This window comes from Acinonyx jubatus, chromosome X (genome assembly GCF_027475565.1).
Source record: "Acinonyx jubatus isolate Ajub_Pintada_27869175 chromosome X, VMU_Ajub_asm_v1.0, whole genome shotgun sequence".
Taxonomy (NCBI): Eukaryota; Metazoa; Chordata; class Mammalia; order Carnivora; family Felidae; genus Acinonyx; species Acinonyx jubatus.
In genome coordinates this window covers 23,015,525-23,036,111 of record NC_069389.1, presented here as the reverse complement: position 1 = coordinate 23,036,111, position 20,587 = coordinate 23,015,525, and the positions used below count along the sequence as shown (strand labels likewise).

Below are 20,587 nucleotides of genomic sequence, written 5' to 3'. Positions count from 1 at the left end.
CATCAGGATGAGAATGGTTAAATTACTTATGGTACATCTGCACTTTTTAGAATTCTTGGCAGTAGTTAAGAGCGAGGTGGACCTATATTGCTCTCACAGAAAGATCCTGCATTCATTTTGTTAGGGATAAGGGCAAGAGGCAAGACAATATGTGTATCATTATCCAAGTACATTAAAAAAATTATATTTTTCTAGGACATCTATGTAAGAAAAAGCCCAGACTATATTTTAATATAATATATACATTTTAAAATTGTGGTTACTTCTGAGGAGGGCTGAATTTTGGGGGATGGAGTAAGGAATGAGATTTTTGATTTATCCATGTTTTTAGAATTTCTTTAGCATCAAGGATATGTGCCCTATTTCTTTTATAATTAGTATATTTAAGAAAGGCTCCCAACAGAAAAAGTAGCTGTGTATTATCCATATGAAGTAACTGCTATCTGATGTAATGGAAGAAGCCTGAAATATGAATGAGTTAACACTGTGAAAGTTTCTTCCTCAGGCACATAAAATCTGACAAAGGTAGGCAATACCTCTGCTGTCCGGTGACCCCAGGATCCAGGCTGCTCCCATCATGTGTCCCCACATCTCAGCAGAAGCTCTGCGTGTTTGCTGTTCATTGAATAGAAAGCATGGAGGTAGCTTACTGGCTCAAATGTGTTGGTCTGCAGATGACAAACACTGCTTCTGTTCATATTTCAGGGGCAAGGATAGTCACAAAACCTGTTCTAATACAAGTGCATTTGATGATATTGTATAGCTTATGAGCCCAGGAAAGAGGGCAAGACAGCTGCGGAAGAGCACTTATAGTCTCTCTATAAATAGTTACAGAGCAAGTTATCAGTAATGTACAACACTTAGAATTTGTATGACAAAAGCCCTCTTCATTCTTGGAGAAGTTTCAGAGAAGGCCAGAATTGCCTTGCAACACTCCAAATTTTTCTAAGTACTACTGTGTGACAGGTGTTCAAATATAGTAGCACACCTGTTTTCTAAAGAACACTGGAAATCTCAGCAGGGAGGTGTCACCTTTCCTCATGCTATAAGGACCTTCCTGTACTGACTTTTTCAATAACCTCTGTAATCTCAATACACTGACACTTTGCTTCTTCCTTTTGCTACATGATCAAAAATCACAACTTTTGAGTTTCTGCTATGCACCACATGATAAACACAACTGAACACTTGCACACATACCTTAGGGCACACTGAAAACCAGGATTTTTCCCTGCAGCAGATACAGACAAGAGTCAGGAAAATGGTGGTCAGTTAGCTTTTCTTTTCTTATCAAAGCTGGCACATCTTCTGGGAAGACCTTTTCTACTGAATAGTTGTTGACTGAATAATTGTTCCACTAAGATATCCATATCTTATCCCTGGAACCTGTGAGTATGGTATGTTACACTTTGCAGATGTAATAAGGTTATGAAAATGACTTTAAAAATAAAGCTGTTACACTGGATTATCAGAGTGGGCCCAATCTAATGACATGAGGCCTTATAAGCAGAGAACTGTTTCTGGGTGGATACGAAAGAGATACAGCACAGTTGGGGGAGGGGCAGTTAGATTCCAAGCGTGAGAAGAATGCAAGGTTTTATTGCTGATTCAGAATATATGGGCTCAGGGGTACCTGGGTGGTTCAGTTGGTTGAGCATCCGACTCTTGATTTCAGCTCAGGTCATGATCCCAGAGTCCTAACATCAAGACCTATGTCAGGCTCCGTGCTGAGTTTGGAGCCTACTTAAGATTCTCTGTTCCTCTTTCCCTCTCTACCCTGCTCCCATGCTCTTCCTCTCTAAAATAAAAATAAATAAAGTTTTAAAAATAAAGTTTAAAAAATATATATGGGCTCAGATGCAAGGATTGGAGACAGGCCTGGAGAAACTATGTCAGCTCCAGCTGACAGTCAGCAGGAAAACAGTGCCTCAGTCTTATTACCACAAAGAACTGGATTGTGCCAACTGCCTGAATGATCTTGGAAAGATACTCTTCCCAGAACTCATGATGAGAGGCCTGCCAGCTGAAAGTTTGACTTGGGCCTTGTGAAACCCGGAAGAGAGAATTCAACAGAAGCAACTTGGGTTTCTCACCCACAGACATGTGAGATAATAACCGTGTGCTGTTGTAATCTGCTAAATTTGTGGTAATTTGTTATGGCAGTTGTGGAATACTAGTCCAACCTCTTGGAAGGAGTACAGGGTCTGTTAGAATTCAGCTTTTGCTGATGGTTGCTACACAGTGACTTCCCCCATCCTTCCTCATCTACTGCTTAGGGACGGAGGCTTTGGTTCTCATGACTTAGTTAAGTTCACTCATCAGTGTATGGATTCAGTGGCCAGTCTCCGATAAGTCACCAGATTTCTCATCTGCTTTATAAAATCTCCTCTCTTATTTCAGGGCTATCTTTCAAGAATCTGTAGATTCTGTGCCAAATCAGATTCTACCTCAGGAGCTGATTTGGAAAATACTTTTAAGAGTCTGCTGGCAGCTCCCAGATCAGATGAGCAAACATCAAACATCACTGCCAAAGTAAACGACCACATATACTGGGCTGTTGTTAGCAGAGGGGTTCCATGGTCAGGGATGACACAGGCAGGAATTGTCTGCAGTGAATCGGAATGCTCTAAGGCAGGGAAAAGAAAGGTGATTCTGGGTTGTTGTACCCTCTCTGCCCCCCCCCCCCCCAGAGCAGAGTGCAGTCTTATGAAAGGATTCAGGGGAGAACTGGACAGCAGGTCAGGATCCAGATTTGGACACCAGGACACATTGGGGAAAACCCAGGGCAAGAGTCATAACTGGGAGCGCGCTGGTTCTCATCCTGTGTACTAGCACTGGGCAGAATCAGCTTTAAAAGAACCCTGGGGCTAGGGGCAGGTGCACCTTATGCAAATGCAGCCCAGAGATACTCCCCACGTAATGTTTAATTCTCATTTCACCTTATTAATCCATCTGAATTTAATACATTGGCTGCATCTTGCTTCCTTTTACTTTCTGGGACACACTGAAGAGTAGGGAGCAGAGAAATGAAGTAAGAGACACAGGTCAACCTCAGGCAGGGAGAAGCCAAACAGTGTGTGTTCTAGAAGAAATCAGATCAGGGCCCTTAGTCCCAGCCTTGTCACTTACAAGCCAGGTGAACTCAGGAAAATTTCAGTTACGTAAGCTTTCATCTGTGAACTGAGTTTTATAAGCAGTCTTCTTGTTTTTGGCTTACATATATCTTGTAAGTAGGAATGGTAGGATATATCTAACTTAAGGAAGACTCGGGCATAGTGTCTGGCATGTATTATATTTTGATAAATTTTAGTTATTACTTCTACTATCATTTTTACCCTAAAACCTACCACCCTCCCTTCTGAGATTTTTTTTTAGTCCGGGTAATTTCAGTGAATTCATACCCCTCTAGGACATGGCACAAGAAAACAGCCAATATGATGCTAAGCAAGTTAAACTAAGTTGCTTCTGTATAACTTTTTTGAGGCTATGTTATTTATTGTTGTTGTGGGAAAATCTTGCTCAGTTTTATGCATATCAAACCTCCTGGAATTTGTATTAAAGTCTGTTTCCATCTCTTCCTTCCCTCTGGACTTCCATCTGAAACACTTTTATATGCAATTATTTCACCCCGATCACAAATATAATTCTAGCTTAGAGTTTACCAAATTACATTTCAGATAACTTAATTAAAATGCCCATTTAGGGCACCTGGGTGGATCAGTAGTTAAGCATCTGACTTCGGCTCAGGTCATGATCTCACAGTTCATGAGTTTGAGTCCCTCATAGGGTGAGCTCGTGCCCTGCTTTGTGAGCACAAACCCCACTTCAGGTGAGCACGAGCCCCAAATCTGGTGAGCATGAGCCCTGCTGCTCTCTCTCTCTCTGTCTGTCTCTCTCTGTCTCTCTCTCTGTCTCTCTCTCTCTCTCCCTCCCTCCCTCTCTCTCTGCCCCTTGCTCACTTGTGTCCTCTCTCTCTCTCAAAAAAAAAAAAAAATGCTCATGTAGTGGATCGGCTTTGCCTCTTCCATCCCAGGGCAAAGATCGCCAGCACAGCAACTTCTGAGCATTCTACCTCCTGTGAGTATCACAGCCACTCTTTTAATGTGACATGCCAAATTGCCTATTCTGTGCACTGTGTTCTGCACAGGGACAAGACCATAGCACCTCTTCTATTCCTGGCCCAGGTGAAGATTTCTCTCTGCTTTATCTATGATCTTTAAGTATTAAAAACGCTTTTCTATTCCAGGCTTTGGTCTCATTGTGAGACACATCATTTGAGGTTTTGGACCCTGCTCAGCACTCAGACAAACTCGTCTGACCCACCACGCAGCTTAGTTCAAAGCACCTCACCCTGAAGGACTTTCAGTTTCCCAAGGTCTCAAACCCCCTTGCCACAGGGCTTTTACACCTGACTGCTCACACCTAAAACCTCCGTGTCCTCACACCATCTTTTGATTTGTGTTTTTTGTCATAGGGAGTATCTTACAATATTCCTTGTATCATAGCTGCTCTGAGACTTCAGAATTCTGTGGGCAGGGATAGTTCTTGTTCATGTTAGCATTTCCAGTACTAACATGGAGCTTTGCAAAGAGTAGATGCTCAATTATTGTTGGAGAAAAGAAAATGGGCCACTGAGAAACAGGTACCATTTATTACAACATAGGGTACCTAGATGGCTCAGTAGGTTAAGTGTCTGACTTTGACTCAGGTCATGATCTTGCAGTTCATGGATTTGAGCCCCACGTCAGGCTCTATGCTGACAGCTCAGGGCCTGGAGCCTGCTTTGGATTCTGTCTCCCTCTCTCTGCCCCTCCCCCCTCACATTCTGTCTCTCTCTCTCTCTCAAAAGTAAATACATATTTAAAAAATTTAAAGAATTTATTGCAATATAATTATTTATCCTTCATTCTTGAATAAACTAAATATATCCAGTTGTGTGTGTATGTGTGTGTGTGTGTGTATATATATATATATATATATATATATATATATGTATGTATATAGTTACAAAACAAGACTAGAAGTGATAAATGAAACTAAGAATTTATCATTGTTTATCTATCTCTCCATTTCTGGACCCCAAGTATTACACTACTGAGTTTTTCACACTTCCAAGGAAATGTCTCATCTACTGCCACGTTATCTTGTTCCAGATTACTAAATAAGATGGAAGTTTTCCAATTTTACAAAATACTAAAACTCTTACTCTTGAGTCTCATCCACACCAATAAATATTTGAGCAGTATCATTCATAAATTTGGATTATGAAGCTACTTAAGCCTTCTATTAAAAGGAACAATATTTTACAAAATTATCCAGGTTACCACATAGAACAGAAACAACAAATACATTGTACACTGTGTTTTCTCCAGCCCCACCCTGATCCTCTACTCCTTAAAATATAGACTTCTCTTTTTAACAACAAAGTAAAGAATCTGCCTCAGACTTTATTAGGGGTGGGAGGAGCTGCTGGCATAGCCTTGGTGCACACACTGGTTTTGGCCCTGGAGCGGGCACTGGTCGTGGCCTTGGAATGTGCACTGGTCACGGCCCTGGCACGTGCACTGGCCATGGCAGCAGTATGAGCCCTGGCTGCGGCTCGAGCTCGGGCTCGCTCTTCTTCATCTCTCAAAGCCTCTTCATACCAGGCTGGGAAAGCACTGGGGACGGTATCGTGAACTTTGGCTAGAAACTCCAGGACTCTCATCTTGCTGGTCTCGGCGTGGGCTCTGGGGCCCCACAGGAACTCATAGCGCGGAGGGTCGCTGTTGGGCACCTGCCGGTACTCCAGGTACTTTTCTTTCACAAAATCCTTGGTGATGAGCTTCCTGGGCTCCTCAAAGATGAAGTGCTGCCTCCCCTTGTATAACCCCATCACATTCAATGTTTGCCAGACTTGTTCCTCCATGGCACGGTTGCGATTTGTGAAGATCACACCCAGAATAGTCATCAGCAAGCCTGTCTTGGGCACACCACCGTGATCACTCAGTACTGCATCGTAACTTGGTTCCAGTTTGTTCACAAGGACATAGATGTGCCGGTTGGGATCTGCTTCCTTCAAGTCAAGACCAAAAACCAGCTCCAAGTGGTCAGAGGCTCTCTTGAGGATCTCATGGAACTGGTTCCTATACATTTGGATTACATTTCTCAGCATTCCCACCTTGGCAATGAGCTCTTTCTTTTGATATTTGCGCAGCAGATAGTGCACTAGCAAAACCACCTTCTCATCTAGCAGGTCTCTCTGAAAGGGCAGAGCTGTGGGCTGGACCTGAGAGGATCTTGGCCTTTCCTCCCCTCGGTTGTTGGCAGCTTCGTTCGATTTTGTGTATGAAACAGCCACAGGAGTAGTGGTGGTGGCTGTGGCTCTCTGACGCTCCTGGGGAGCACGATATAACCCAGCAGTAGGTGAGCTGTTGAAATGAGGACAGCAAAGGGAGGGGAAAACTTCTCCCACTGCTGTAGTGGCCTGAGCACTCACCAGATCCTGGGGCTTTTCTGGAGCCTGCCTGGCGGCGTTTCTCACGGGCACAGAGCTTACTCTTCTGACCCCGGGGCATGATGAGTTTTGATAAGAGCAGGAGACAAATGGGCAGATGACTCAGTGATCTGAAAGGGAAAGAATGACATTGTAGGGCCACTTCAACAAAGAAATACAGCCTTGGCTTTATTGAAGGCCAACTCTGCAGGTTTCCTTGAGGGCGCTGCTCGAGGAACCCACAAGGCTCCTATTCTTTGATTGCCTCTGCCCTGAGGACCCTGTGGACCTTAGCTCCTACCTACAGATCTATCTGGAGCTCACTGGGGCTTAGAGCAGTTGCTCTGAGTTAGGGAGCATTTCAGTTCACATTAAGGGTCATCACTTCACTTTGGGCAGGACCTGGGGTCCCCATGCTCTGCTTTTCAGAGGCTCACCCGTCGTCTCAAAGCCCTCAATCACTCTGAGACCTCAGAGGAGGAACTGAGGGGAACTTCATCTTACTATGTCTGCCTGGGAATGCACAGGGAAGAAAGCACAGGCAGAGCTCTGAGGAATCCTTTCCATTCTAGAGTAATTAGGGTTCTCCTCACTCAAGCTGGAAAAGCGTTGATCCTTCCAGTAATGAAAATGATGCTGCCCGCTCGACCAGATTTCATCTTCCTGACTGCCCAAGGGTGTGAGGGGGTGCCTCAGCCTCACATCGTTACCAAGGCCTCCCAGGGCTGACCTCATTGGTGGGGCTTTGTGAGGTACCCTTTGTTGACAGTGGGTTTATCCTTTATACCTCATTCAGTGTCTTCACTACACTGTGGCAGGGCCTGGGGGCTCCTCCCTCCCCTAACCTAACACCTACCTCCTCCTAGTCTAAAGTATTCACTGACGCTGAAACACCAAATACAGATGTCAGGATGCCTTACATTAATCCAACCTAGCCTGCAGCCTCTGGAATAGAAAGTATGGGCAAGACTCCACAAAGCCCCTGTGTTCTGGAGTGGGTGGTTCCCTCAGATGTCACTCAGAGTTCTTGCCTTTACTCCCTTTAGAGCCTCAGACTGTTCCCTCTGCTGATTTGAAGTTGACAGACTTTTCTGATTACCTCACCTACCTCATTCCCCTCCGGGGAACTTTGGAAGGTAGTCGGATGTCCACATGTCAAATGCTTCCTGGCTAGGTTCTATCAAGGCAAATAGCAGGGACAGAACTGACTGGGAACCCCTCTAATCTAGAGTGGCTGATCCCCTCACACCTAACTCACGGTTTTCCCTTAATTCCAGGCAGGGCCTGGATCTCCTCCCTTGACTGTTCTGATGCTGCCCAATAACACCAAAGCTAGTGCTGCCCTCAGATACCAGAGGCAGAAGTCAGGGTGCATCACATTCTTAAATCCCCGTGGGACCTCCCAGGTTGGATAGGAGAGGTGGTGCTCTGTGAGGCCTCCTTTGTTCTGTTGAGGGGAGTGGCTCCCTCAGATGTCCGAGTCCTTACCTTTACTCCTGTTAGGGCCTGGGACCATTCTTCTGCTGCTCTGAAGCTGACAACCTCACCCCCATCAGTCCCCTTGGGAAATTTAGAAGGTTCTCAGAGTTTGCTACATCAGACCATTGATTCTTGCTTGGGTTCTGTCAGGGCTGATAGTAGGGTCGGGACTCTCTGGGAGGAGCTTCCCCAGTCTGGGATGGGCAGTACCATCACACTTAACTCAGGATCTTTACCTTACTTAATTCCAGGCAGAGCCCACAGGTCCTCCCTCAGTGGACATGTCACACCACTGCCCTCAGACCAATGCCTTCACTTCCCTGAGACCCCAAGGCAGCTATCAGAGTATACCATTTCTGGCCAGCTTTGCCTGGGGTGTCGCAGTGGTGGTGTTCTCTGTCACATAGGGTTTCAAGAAATTTTTAATTAGTTTTACTTCTGACTGATCCTAGGTATCCTCCCCTCCATGTTAGCCCTAAACTGAGGCCCTCCCACGTCACTCTCCAGTTTCTAGAGGATAAAGTGAAAGGGCTTCTGACCTTCATCACAAGCATATCAGGGCCTCCCAGAGCTGACAGCAGAAGCTGGCCGCTGTGCTGCCCATCTGTTGGGGTGGGCAATTCTCACAGAAATCAGACTGAGTCCTCACCTTTACTTCTGTTACTACCTGGGACCTCCCTCTCTGTAGCCTTGAGGCCACACCCACCTCCAAATGCCCTCAAGTCCCTGAGTCCCCAGTGGGGAAATTTGGAGGTCACTCCTTAGGCAATCCCTGCACAGAGCTTGCTAGGACTGTAAGCAGGGGTGAGTCTCTGTGGGGTTGACACTCTCCTGGAGTGAGGATTCTGTTAAACTCAATCCAGGACCTTGTCTCAACTCCAGGCAGAGACTGGACTCTTCCTTTTGCTAACCTGACACTGCCCACCACAGATCAAGGTGTTCATTTCCCTGAGACACCAGAGACAGAATTCAGGGGAAGCCATTTCCATCCACCCCTTTCTGGAATTTCCCAAGGCTGACAACAGGGATGGGGCTGTGTGGTGGCATCTTCCATTCTGGTATGGGTTGTTTCCTCTGATCTCATTCAGAGTCCTCACCTTTCCTGCTGTTAGGGTCTGGGATTCCTCTGTCTGCTGGCCTGAGGTTGACAGGCCGATCGACTGTCCTCACTTCAAAATTTTAGATTTTCTATATTTACTACAGATCATGTGATGATTTTGAGAGTGGCTAGCAGAGACTTTTTTTAAAAAATTCAATCAAATTGGAGTTATTACACAAAAAATATAGCTTTGGACTCCACAATATATCTGTCACTACCAGTCAATTTAATAAGGAACTACACCAACTACAGTCATTCTCCATCTACCTGTAGGTATTTCCATTGTGAGCCCACCCCCACCCCACTCCAGTCAGCATCTGGTAGCAACAAAGACCACAAGACACAGCCAGAGTACATCTGCCCTCTGGTGTGCAAAGAAGTCAGGAAGCACGGGAGGTAATCTAAGCTGAGGATAACACCTGGGTTATTTATCAAGACAGGTCTATACACAGCCCTTTCTTCCCAGAGTCACTGGGGTAATGAGCCTCAGCGAACTCCCCCTCCAGTTATCCTCCTTGCAGCTACACACCTCCTTCCAGCACTCACTGGTAATACTTGCCCTTTTTGAAACATTCTGAATCACCAACCAAGCCCAGCCACTTGCAGAGCCTCAATCTCAGTGTCAGGAGGGCCACAGCTTAGGGGAAGAATTAGCCTTGTCCATCAGGCTAGTGGTCCGTCAAGACCACTCACGGCTCTGGTACACTGGCAAGGATGCATAGAATGATTAGAGTAGTGAAGAGATGTAGCTCTTCCAGATTCCATCAGTAACATTACTTGGTGGGTGACACAGGGGGAGCCAGCTATATGCTGCCCGACAGTGGGCAGGGGGCACTCTGGGGTGAGGGGGCTATCGGGCATGCCTCTAGGGTCCTTTCATCCAGCAGATCTACTCACTCACATCACTCTAAAACGTTGGGCTGGCAGTGAAGATACAGATTCCCTAGCCTATCCAGCTATCTGGTACCCTCTACCAGATTCCCCACGTTCTCTCCTTCTGGCATCTTGTCTATTTTTGCTGAAGCCTACGTTCAGGTCCCTGACTACCAGCTGCCCTGGGCTGTCTCATGGATTCTGGAAGTTGCTCTACTTCCTTCACCCCTGGTCCTCTTGATATTCCTCACTTATTGATGTTTTCCTGTCCAGGCCCATTTCCTGGTACCTGGTCATTCTGACAAATCCTATGTTCTCAAAGGAAAGGGGAAAATCTTTTGGACATAGAATTTTAAACTATGCACCCAGAAGAATCCTAGTACTTAATCTACACTGCAGAAATCCTGCTTTATATGGGTGAGTGATTAAATTAATTTTCTGCTTAATCTGTTTAGGAAATAGGGAAATACAAATTAAACTAGCAGTGAGATAATATACTTTTGATCAAAAGTTGACCAAAATTTAAAAAGTTGATAAAGTAAAATGCCAATGAGAGCCTAATTTATTCACATACATAAATATATGAAAAATAATTTGATATAGCATTATTAGAACAGAATATCAATTGGGGCTCCTGGGTGGCTCAGTCGGTTAAGCGTCCCACTTCAGCTCAGGTCAGGATCTCGTGGTTTGTGAGTTCGAGCCCTGCATCGGGTTCTGTGCTGACCGCTCAGAGCCTGGAGCCTGTTTCAGATTCTGTGTCTCCCTCTCTCTCTCTGCACCTTCCCCGCTCATGCTCTGTCTCTCTCTGTCTCTCAGAAATGAATAAACGTTAAAAAAATTTAAAAAAACAATATCAAGAAGATTTGTAAAAATTTACTGTCGTCAGATTCTTTCCACTTTAATTGCACTGTTCTACATCTCTCCATAACAAAACATCCACATTTTCCCAAGAATTGATGTTCAATGATGTTGATGTCAGTTCTCTTAATCATAGCGACACATGAGAAGCAACTTGTGTATCCTTCAAGAGGCGAATGGTTAAATTAATTATGGTACATACACACTTTAGAATTCTAGAAAGTGGTTAACAGGGTGAGGTGGATCTGTTTGTGCTCTCTCAGAAAGATCCTGCATTTATTTTATTCAGTGACAAGGGCAAGAAGCAAAATGATATGTACACTGTTATACATGTATTTTTTAAAAGCCACGGTATATTTTTCCAATACATGTATGTAAGAATAGTCCTGGAAAAAAATCTTAAAATACTACAACACAAGATTTTTTAATGCAGTTACCTCCGGGATGGGATAAAATTTAGAGGAACATAGTAAGGAATCAGAATTATAATCTATCCCTATTATTAGAATTTTTTGGCAACATGAATATATGCCCTATTTTCTTTGTAATTAAAATACATAAGAGAATAGAAATAGTATCTACGTATTATTCAGATAAAGTATTTATGAGATATAATGGGAAAACGTGGTTTAGAATTGCTTCACATGACAACGTTTTATTTCTTAGGTACATAACATTTGATGAGCATTGGCAAGGTGTTTCAATTGTCAGGTGATCCCAGGATCCAGGGTGCTTCCGTCATGAACTTCCCCAGCCCAACACAGGCTCTGTATGTGTGCTGCTCGATAAAACAAAAAGCGTGCAAGTGGCATACTAGTTCTCAGATACCTTTGTCTGGAGGTGAGAGGCATGCTTCTGCTCATATTTCAGCGCCAAGGATAGTCACTTGACCCTTCCTAACTACTAGTAGAGTGTCAAGTAGCCTCCAAGAATAGAGAACAAGACATGAAGTAACTGAGCATCTGCAGACCTTCCCATTAACTGTTACATAATAGGCACTGAGAAAACAGCAACTATTACAATTTACTATGACATTAGCCCTCTTTATTCCTGGAGAATTTTCTGAGAAGATCAAATGTAGCTGCCTTTCAACAACCTTTTCTAGTGCCCATGTGTGACCGGTGTTTTCAAATACAAGATCACACCAGTTTTCTAAAGGGCACTGGAAATAATCTCAGCAGGCAGATGTCACCCCTTTTCACTGTATAGCCCCTTTCTGCTCTGACCACGGATTATAATAATGTTATAATCTCAATACACTCAGAATTTTCTGATTCCTTTTGCTGCATGGAAAACCTATAATTTGTGAGTCTCTGCTATCCACTACCTGAAGAATGTGGCTGAACACTTGTTTAGGTATCTTTAAGCACACTGAAAAATTAGGATTTTCCTCTGAGGCAGATAGAGACAAGAGTCAGGAGTATGCTGGTGAAGTTTTTTCTTTTCTTATGAAAACTGGTGTGTCTGCCAGGGAGATATTTTCTGTCTTGGTGGTGGACTGAATGATTGTTCCACAAAGATGCCCATACCCTTATCCCTGCAACTTGTGAATATGTTATGTCACATGGCCAAAGGCACTTTGCATATGCCATTAAAATTAAGGAATGGACCTTCAGAGAGGGAGATTATAATGTATTACCTGAGCAGACTCAATCTAATGACATGAGCCCTTATAAGCAGAGGACTTTTGTTTGGCCAGAGGCAGAACAGAGATGCAGCACAGTGGGAGTAGGAGAGTTTCCACATGAGACAGAGTCAACATGCTGTTTCTGAAGTAGGGACCCATTTGCAAGGAGTGGAGAGAGGCCTTGAGGAGCTATGGCAGCTGCAGCTGACAGCAAGGAAACGTGGCCTAGGTCTTAACATTACAGAGAACTGAATTCTTCATAGAACTGGATTCCTAAAGCAACCTGTGCAAGTGTGGAATGAGATTCTTCTCAGTATCTCCCCATAAGAACCCAGACTGACAGCTTGATTTTGGCTTTGTGTAACCCTGAACAAAGAAAACAGCACAGCCAACTCATATGTATTACCTACAGAAAGGTGAGATAATAAATGTGTGTTGTTTTAAGTGCCTTGATTTATGACAATTTGTCGGCAATAGAAAGTTACTACATTCTCCTGGAAGGACACCTGAGTTTTTAAGAATCCAGCTTCTGCTGATTGTTGCTATATAGTGATTTCTTCACACCTTCATCATCTACCACTTAGGAGGGAGGCTTTGGTTCCTGACCACTTAGTTAAGCTCTCTCATCAATTTATGGATTCAGTGGCCAGTCTCAAATATTTTATCAGATTAAGTTCTTTTGTCTTACTAATCCCATTTGCTTTCTAAAAACTCTTTAGGGGCACCTGGGTGGTTCTGTCGATCAAGCATCTGACTATTGGTTTTGGCTCAGGTCACGGTCTTGCAAGCCCAGCATTGGGTTCTGTGCTGACACCCGGAGCTTGCTTAAGATTCTCTCTGACCCTCCCTTGGTCACGCTGTCCCTGCCTCTCTCAAAAATAAAAATAAATAAAGAAATAAACTTAAGAAAATAAATTAAAAAAAATATTCCCTAACTTCAGGGTTATCTTTCAAGAATCAGTAGATCCTGTGCCAAATCAGACTGCTCACAAGCTAATTTGGAAAAAAAAACTTTGAGTGAGAGAGAAGCACCAAGAGCAGATGAGCAGTCTAAACTTCACTGCCAAAGTAAACAACCACATGAATGGGATTACTGTTATCACAGAGGGATTCCGTGGTCAGGCATGGGACAGACAGGGGACACCTTCAGGAGTTTGGAATGCACTAAGTTAGGGGAAAGGCACGTGATTCTGGGGCTTCTGTTTCACTGTGAACAGAGTGCAGCCTTATGAAAGGAAGTTGGACAGCTGGTCAGGATAGAGATTTTGACATGAGGGCATACTGGGAAGACCCAGGGAAAGAGTGATGTAATTCAGGAAGCGCTGGAACTGGTCCCAAATTCTGGGACCTGGGTGGAGTCAGCTCTCAAGGAACCCTGCGGGTAGAAGCAGGAGGAGCCTAGGTAGATTAAGCCCACCAACTCTCCTGAAATTGTTTTTAATTCTCATTTTCTTCTTTATTTATTTCAGCTGGGCTTAATACATTGGCCACAGGGTCCTTCATTTCAATTCCCTGAGACATTGTGGAGTAGTGAGAGTAGAAATGAATTAAGAGACAAAACATTTGCTTTATTCAAGAAGGAGTGGAATAGTGAGGGACCCTAAATGAAGTCAGACCAGATGTCTAGTCCCACTTCTGACATTTATGAGCCAGATGAAGTCAGGAAAATTGCAGAGCTCTGTAAGACTTTTCTGTGAAATGAGCTAGAGAGGTCCTATTCTGTAGGACTCCTGGGATGTATATAATGTATGAAAGCACTCGGCACATGTCTAGCATGTATTCTGTTTTTAATAATTTGCAGTAATGACTGTTACTTTTTTGACCCAGACTTTACTGAAATCTGTTCTGTGATTTTTTTTAATCCAAGAGGTATCAGAGAATATTTAGCACCCTATGAGACAGCACAACAAATCAGCCAACATGATGCATAGCAAGTAAAGCTAAATTACTTACTATGCGTGCTTTTCAGGATATGTTATTTATTGCATGTTGGGGAGAGTCTTCCCAGTTAGGTGGAAGTTAAGTCATTGGGGTCAAGAACCAACTCCCTCCAACTGTCCTTCCATCCAAACCACTTCTCTTTTCATTTATTTCAGTTCCATTCAAAATCTATCCCTCACTTGGAGTTTGCCAAATTACACATAACTTAATAAGATGAACTTGCATGTAGTGGGAGGTCTCTCGAGGCCAGAGCAAAGATTGCTAGCACAGTGGCTTCTAAGCATACCCATGTCATGTGAATATCACCTCTATTTCTCAGAAACTCCCTGGGGATGATATGCCTAAAACACAGTTTGTGTGCTGTGTTGAACCGCACTGGGAAAACCGTGGGGAAGGATGCAGGACACCTTACATTCCCCAGGAGATTTCTCTCTGGTTAATTCATGATTTTAAAGTAGCTGCTAAATAGTTTTCCATTCCAGGCTTTACATCTCTTAACTCTGGACACAACTTCTGGGGGTCTGGCCCCTACCCACAGCCCCCACAGCCTCATCTGACCCACCACCCAGCTTCTTGTAAAAGTGACTCACACCAAAGGACTTGCAGTTGCCCAAAGCCCCAGACCCGCTGGCCTCAGGGCACCTTACACTTGACTTCTCCATCTGGATCCTCCCCATGGGAGGATGTGAGAAGTGAAGTGATAAGTGCCCTGAGGCCAGTGGGTGTATCCCATCCTCTGTCCTACTTGACAGCTACTTCTACACTCTCAAATTCTATGGGCACAGTGGGTTTTGATTATCCTGACACTCCCAGTACTAGCAGGAAGACTCCCAAAGAGCAGATGCTCAAGGAATGTTTGAGAAATAAACGAGACAGTGTGCAAGACGTCTAATTTATTATGCTATAATTAATTCTACATTATTGAATAAACTAAGCACATCTAAGTGTGTATATATATGTGTGTGTGTGTGTGTGTGTATATATATATATATATATATATATATATATATGTATGTGTGTGTGTGTGTCTATATTAACTTGAGAGAACAGACCAAACGGTGATAAAGGAATGTAAAAAATTCATCATCTTTTACACTCTCTATTTCTTGATCCCAGCATTTTACTGCTGAGTTCTTTCATGGAAATGCTACGATGTTATGTTCCAAGTAACTAAATAAAATGGAAAATTTCCCAATTTTTTCTATAAAATTGTAAAACTCTTACTCTTAAAACTCATGAACATCAATAAATGAATTAGTTATTCATAAACTCATACTCTGAAGCTACTTAAACTTTCTGTTAAAAGGAGCAACATTTAAACAAATACCCAGGTTCCTACATAGAACACAAACATGTTATATATTCTCTGGTCTCCAGCCCCACCCTGACTTTTCACTAATGAGAACATTAACTGTTCTCTTCAAACAGATAGTAAATAACCTTCCTCAGCCTTCACTTGGGGCAGGAAAAGCTGCTGGCTATGGCCTTGGCACTGCGTGCACTGGCCATGGCAGCGGTACCAGCCTTGGCTAGAACTCTGGCTCGGGCTCGCTCTTCCTCATCTCTCAAAGCCTCTTCATAACAGCCTGGGAAGGCAGTGGGGACGGTATCATGGGACTTGGCCACAAACTCAAGGACTTTCATCTTGCTGGTCTCGGCATGGGCTCTGGGGCCCCACAGGAACTCATAGTGCGGAGGATCGCTGTTGGGCACCTGGCGGTACTCCAGGTACTTTTCTTTCACCCAATCTTTGGTGATGAGCTTCTTGGGATCCCCATAGATGAAATTCTTTATTCCATCATACAACCCCATCATATTCAGCACTTCCCAGACTTCCTCCTCAGTGGCACGGTTGCCCTTTGTGAAGATCACACCCAGGACAGTCATCAACAGGCCTGTCTTGGGCACAGCTCCATTATCATTCACTCTTGCATCGCAGCTCCGTTCCAGTTTGTTGATAAGGACGTAGGTGTTCCTGTTGGGATCCATTTCCTTTACATCAAGGCCAAAGACCAGCTCCAAGTGCTCAGAGGCTTTCCTTAGGATCTCATGGAAGTGATTCTTATAAGTCTGGATTACATTTCTCAGCATATCTGCCTTAGTAATTGGCTCTTTCACTTGATACTTGTACAGCAGGTAGTATACCAACAGAGCAACTTTCTCTTCTATAGGGCCTCTGCGACATTGCTCAGTGGTATCCCTGGCCTTTGAGGTATTTTGCTTTTCCTCCACTTGATTGCTGGCATCTTCATTAAATTTTGTGTTTGAAGCAGCTGCAGCAGTAGTGCTGGTGGAGCAGACTCCTCCAGGAACTTTAGGACTCCCGGATGTTCCCGTGGCAGGGGAGCTCTGGGGAGCATCTTTGAAATGAGGAGATGGGGAAGAGGGAGACTCTTCTTCCTCTGGGGCAGTGGTCTGAGCAGGCACCAGATGCTCTGGCCCTTCTCGAGCCTGGCGGCGTTTTTCACGGGCACGAAGCTTACTCTTCTGGCCCCGAGGCATGATTCTGGTCAGGGACAGCAGGCACGAATGTGGAAAAGAGGATAGATGATTCAGTGACCTGGAGAAAAGAGGATGAAATAGTGTGATATCCTTTGGCAGAGAGATACCACCTTGGGCTTTATCAACAGCCATTTCTTCAGGTTCCTTGAGGGTACTGCTCTAGGATCCCACAAGACTCCTCTTTTTGGATTAGCCTTTCCTCTGAGGACTCTGGAAGTAGCCAGAGTTCACCTTGGGCTGAAGCTTTCCACCCCTACCTGAGTCTACGGGAGCTGACACAGGGTTTGGCAGGTCCAGGCTCTATGGAGCCTCCCTTGTTGTGGAGTAAGGGACATTTCCATTCACATTCAGCACCATTTCCTTGACTTCTGATAGGACCTGTGGTCCTCTGATTAACCGATTTGATGCTGCCTCTTCATTCCAAAGCCCTCACCTCAACTGACGTCCTGGAGGAGGAACTGAAGGGGCACTATATCTGAGCACATCTGCCCAGGGTCGCCCTAAGACGACACAAATGGCAAAGCTATGTGGGACCTTCTTCATCCTAGGATAATTAGGGTTCTCACTTCGCATTTAGAGTCCACAACTTGGCTTCTTGCAGGGCCTAGGACTGTCTCTTGGCTGACCTTAGACCTATCCCCTCAGAGCAAGAATTATACATTTTTGAAAAATTTGAGGAGTTTGGGGAGGACTCAGTCTAACGTATCTTCCCCAGGGACCCCTTCGAGGGATGATATCACATGGAGGGCTCTGTGAAAAGCCTCTGTTCTGTGATGAGTGGTCTGCCCAATGCTCAGGTTCCTTATTATGGCTCCTCTCCTTGACTGCCAGTTACCCTCCCTTCTGCAGACTTTGAGGGCTATAATAATCAGACCAAGGCAGTCATCCACCAGATATCCTAGAATATGCAGTGGGGGGGGGGGGGAGGTAGGAGTGGGAGGAGACCCAAAATGATAGATATCCCCAGGGTTTTCCAGAGCTGATCACAGAGGAAGGTCCTTACTCTGTGCATCCCCCTCTGTTCTCACTTTGACCCCTAGAAGTAACCAAGTTATCTCCTTATAATAGGGCTCTTGTCTCCCTGGGGCCACTGAGGATAAAGTGAGAGGCATCTTAGCCTCACAGCCCTGCTAAGGATCCACCGGGGCTTATAGACGGGAAGTATTCTTTGGGGCCCCTTTTGTCTTGAGGGAGGAATTCCCCTCAGTGTTTTTTCAAGGTTATGAACGTCACTCAAAACCACCCCTAGGCCTCCATCTGCTAACCTGAGTCGAATAGCCTTAGACCAAGGCTCTTATGCACACCTCTTCCCGAAACTAACCAAAAGATGAAGCAAGGGGGCACCCGAGCCTTATGGCGGCCACACTAGGAGCCTCCAAGGGCACACAGCAGGGGTGGGGCTCTTTAGAGCTCTGGTTTCTCCTAGAACACAAATAGGGGCGTTCATCAACTCCAGGCAGAGCCTGAGACTCGGTCCTCTGATCGCTTGAGGCACACACTGGAGTCAAATATCCTCACCCCTTGGGGTCTCCTAAGGCTGACAGCAGGGGCACGGCTCAGAGGGGGCTCCTCTCTTATGGGGGAGGGGAAGTTCCACTGAGTTCACTCTACGTCCTCCGCTTACTCCTCTGATACTAACACCCTGGTTCGATGCTATTATTTATCTGAGTTCTCCGAAGGAGAATTCACCCAGCAGTACATCGGGTAATCCCTGCCTGGAACCATCTAGGGCTAACTGCAGTGGCAGGACTGTGGAGTCTTATGTCTGTAGGGACGGAGTGGAGGCGGGGGTTCCTCAAACCTTACTCAATATTCTTATCTTACCGGAGATGAACATGAATTCCGCCCTCCACCGATCCGCCGCGACCCTCTCACAACAGGGGCTCACCTCCCACGGACCCCAGAAACGGAAGTCAGTGTGGGCACATCCGGCTTCTCCTGCCTGGGGCCTCACAAGGGGGGACTGCAGAAGTCGGGCGATAAAGAGTGACTCTGTGGTGCCCCCCCCCCCCCGGTAAAGTGTCAGTAGTACTCAAAGTCATATCTAAGTAGGTTCTCCTTTTGGCTCCTGGTGCATTGACTAAAGGCTCCCTGGGAAATACCCCCCTCTCTACCACCACATCCTCCCCCCCACTACCCCCCCACCCCACCCCACCCCACTCCTCCCCCACCCCACCCCACTCCTCCTCCGCCTTCCCCATCCCGCCCCTCCCCCCTCCTCCACCACCACCCCTCCTCCACCCGCCCCTCCTCCTACATCCCTCCCCCCCACCTCCCCTCCACTCTGCCCCTCCTCCCACACCCCTACCCCCCCCACAAACTCTGGACAGTTTCTCAACTTAAACCCTTGCAGATGGCGGATCAGTATCCTAGGCAGGGTGTGAGATTGCGAAACTGCAGCACTAGGTAGGAGGGGCCAGAACAGGTTCTGAGATGTCAGAGAAAATGCATAGTGACCATAGGCTTTCTTCACTATTCAAACAGACTTTTGGGAACTTTCTGTTAGAAAAGATCTACTTCCTATAGGAAAGAGGCAGATCTGCATAATTTTGTGAGACCCAGGTATTTTTATCTTATCTAATATTGAACAGTGTAGTGAAATTCATTTTACTTTTGGTTCTCATTTATAATACATATATACATGTCCTAATAATTATTTTATTGTATGGCAAGGCTCTTGAATTTACTGTAGTTATCTATACACCAGTTTTTTTTTTATAGTCATTTATTTACTTAAATAATCCTTAGCCTTTTCCTTTGGATTTTGTAAATGATGCTCATATTTAAAGCAAATAATTTCTATTCCTTTTTACTATTCCTAACGTTTATTTCTGTGTGCTTATTCTCGGGTTATGCATTCTGATCCAGTTTTGAACAGTTAGAGTTGGTAGCATACTGCTATGTGCTGTTCCTTACATTTATGGGAATGCTACAGACATTTCACATTTAAGTTTGTTTCCTATAGATGTGAGGAAATGGAAGTTCTCTTCTAATGTTAGTCTGCCAAATCATGCATTCGCGTTGAATTTTTTTCAGAAGTTTTTTCTGTACTTCAGTACATGATCAAATGCCCTTTTAAATATTATCTGTTAATGTAATATTTTAGGCAGTTTTTTCTAATGTTATAGCATCGTTACATTTCTTGGAGTCAGCCTCTCTTTTTTTTTTTACTTCTCATTCACTGCTATATTGAAACTTATATGAATTTATTTAGGATCTTTGCTTGTAGGTGAGTGAGCTTGGCTCAAGTGTTCTGTTTTCAAAGTGTCCTCAGCTGGTTTTCTTATCAAGGAGAGCTAGCCTAGGAAAATAAGTTGAAAAATTCCCCATTTTGGGTTGCTTTGGATGTGCTTACATGAGATGGCAATTAATTATTTGCTTGTTACTTGGTAGAACTGGTCCCTGACTGCCCTTGTCCTGAAACATTTGAATGTGACTGAAGCTTTGAGGATGGTTTACGTTTGTACTTCTCAGTAACAGTTTTCTATTCTGTTTGAACCTCTTGAGTAATTAATACTTTTTCTGAATAATATTCTATTATCATTTGGAGTTTGAAATTTAGTGGCTACATATATATTCTATTTGTTGTAGAAATTTTCATCCAGACACCGCAGTAAAGAGAATAGTGTAGTAAAACCGATAGACCTGACGTCAGAATCAACAATCATCAATACATGACCTACCTGTTTACATTTATACCCATATCTACCCCCATTTCTGCCACTGAAGT

General features: G+C 44.5%; 2 protein-coding genes across 2 annotated transcripts; both read right to left on the bottom strand.

Annotated features, from left to right (window-relative positions):
- Window positions 1–5,440: 5,440 nt before the first annotated feature.
- Window positions 5,441–6,557, bottom strand: LOC106984614 (melanoma-associated antigen B10-like). The gene is given in 2 exon segments (XM_015082818.3): window positions 5,441–6,508; window positions 6,510–6,557. Coding segments are annotated over 2 exon segments (1,116 nt in total).
- An 8,775-nt stretch (window positions 6,558–15,332) lies between these two features.
- MAGEB10 (MAGE family member B10) lies at window positions 15,333–18,766 on the bottom strand. Its single transcript, XM_015082819.3, has 2 exons — window positions 18,682–18,766; window positions 15,333–16,915 (listed from the first exon to the last, which is right to left on the bottom strand). The coding sequence occupies exon 2, from the start codon at window positions 16,855–16,857 to the stop codon at window positions 15,808–15,810; it is 1,050 nt and encodes a 349-aa protein (XP_014938305.1). The 5' UTR covers window positions 16,858–16,915; window positions 18,682–18,766; the 3' UTR covers window positions 15,333–15,807.
- Window positions 18,767–20,587: the final 1,821 nt, after the last annotated feature.

Bases quoted from the DNA above. Each gene is read 5' to 3' on its own strand.
- MAGEB10 (XM_015082819.3), bottom strand. From the start codon at position 16,857: ATGCCTCGGGGCCAGAAGAGTAAGCTTCGTGCCCGTGAAAAACGCCGC.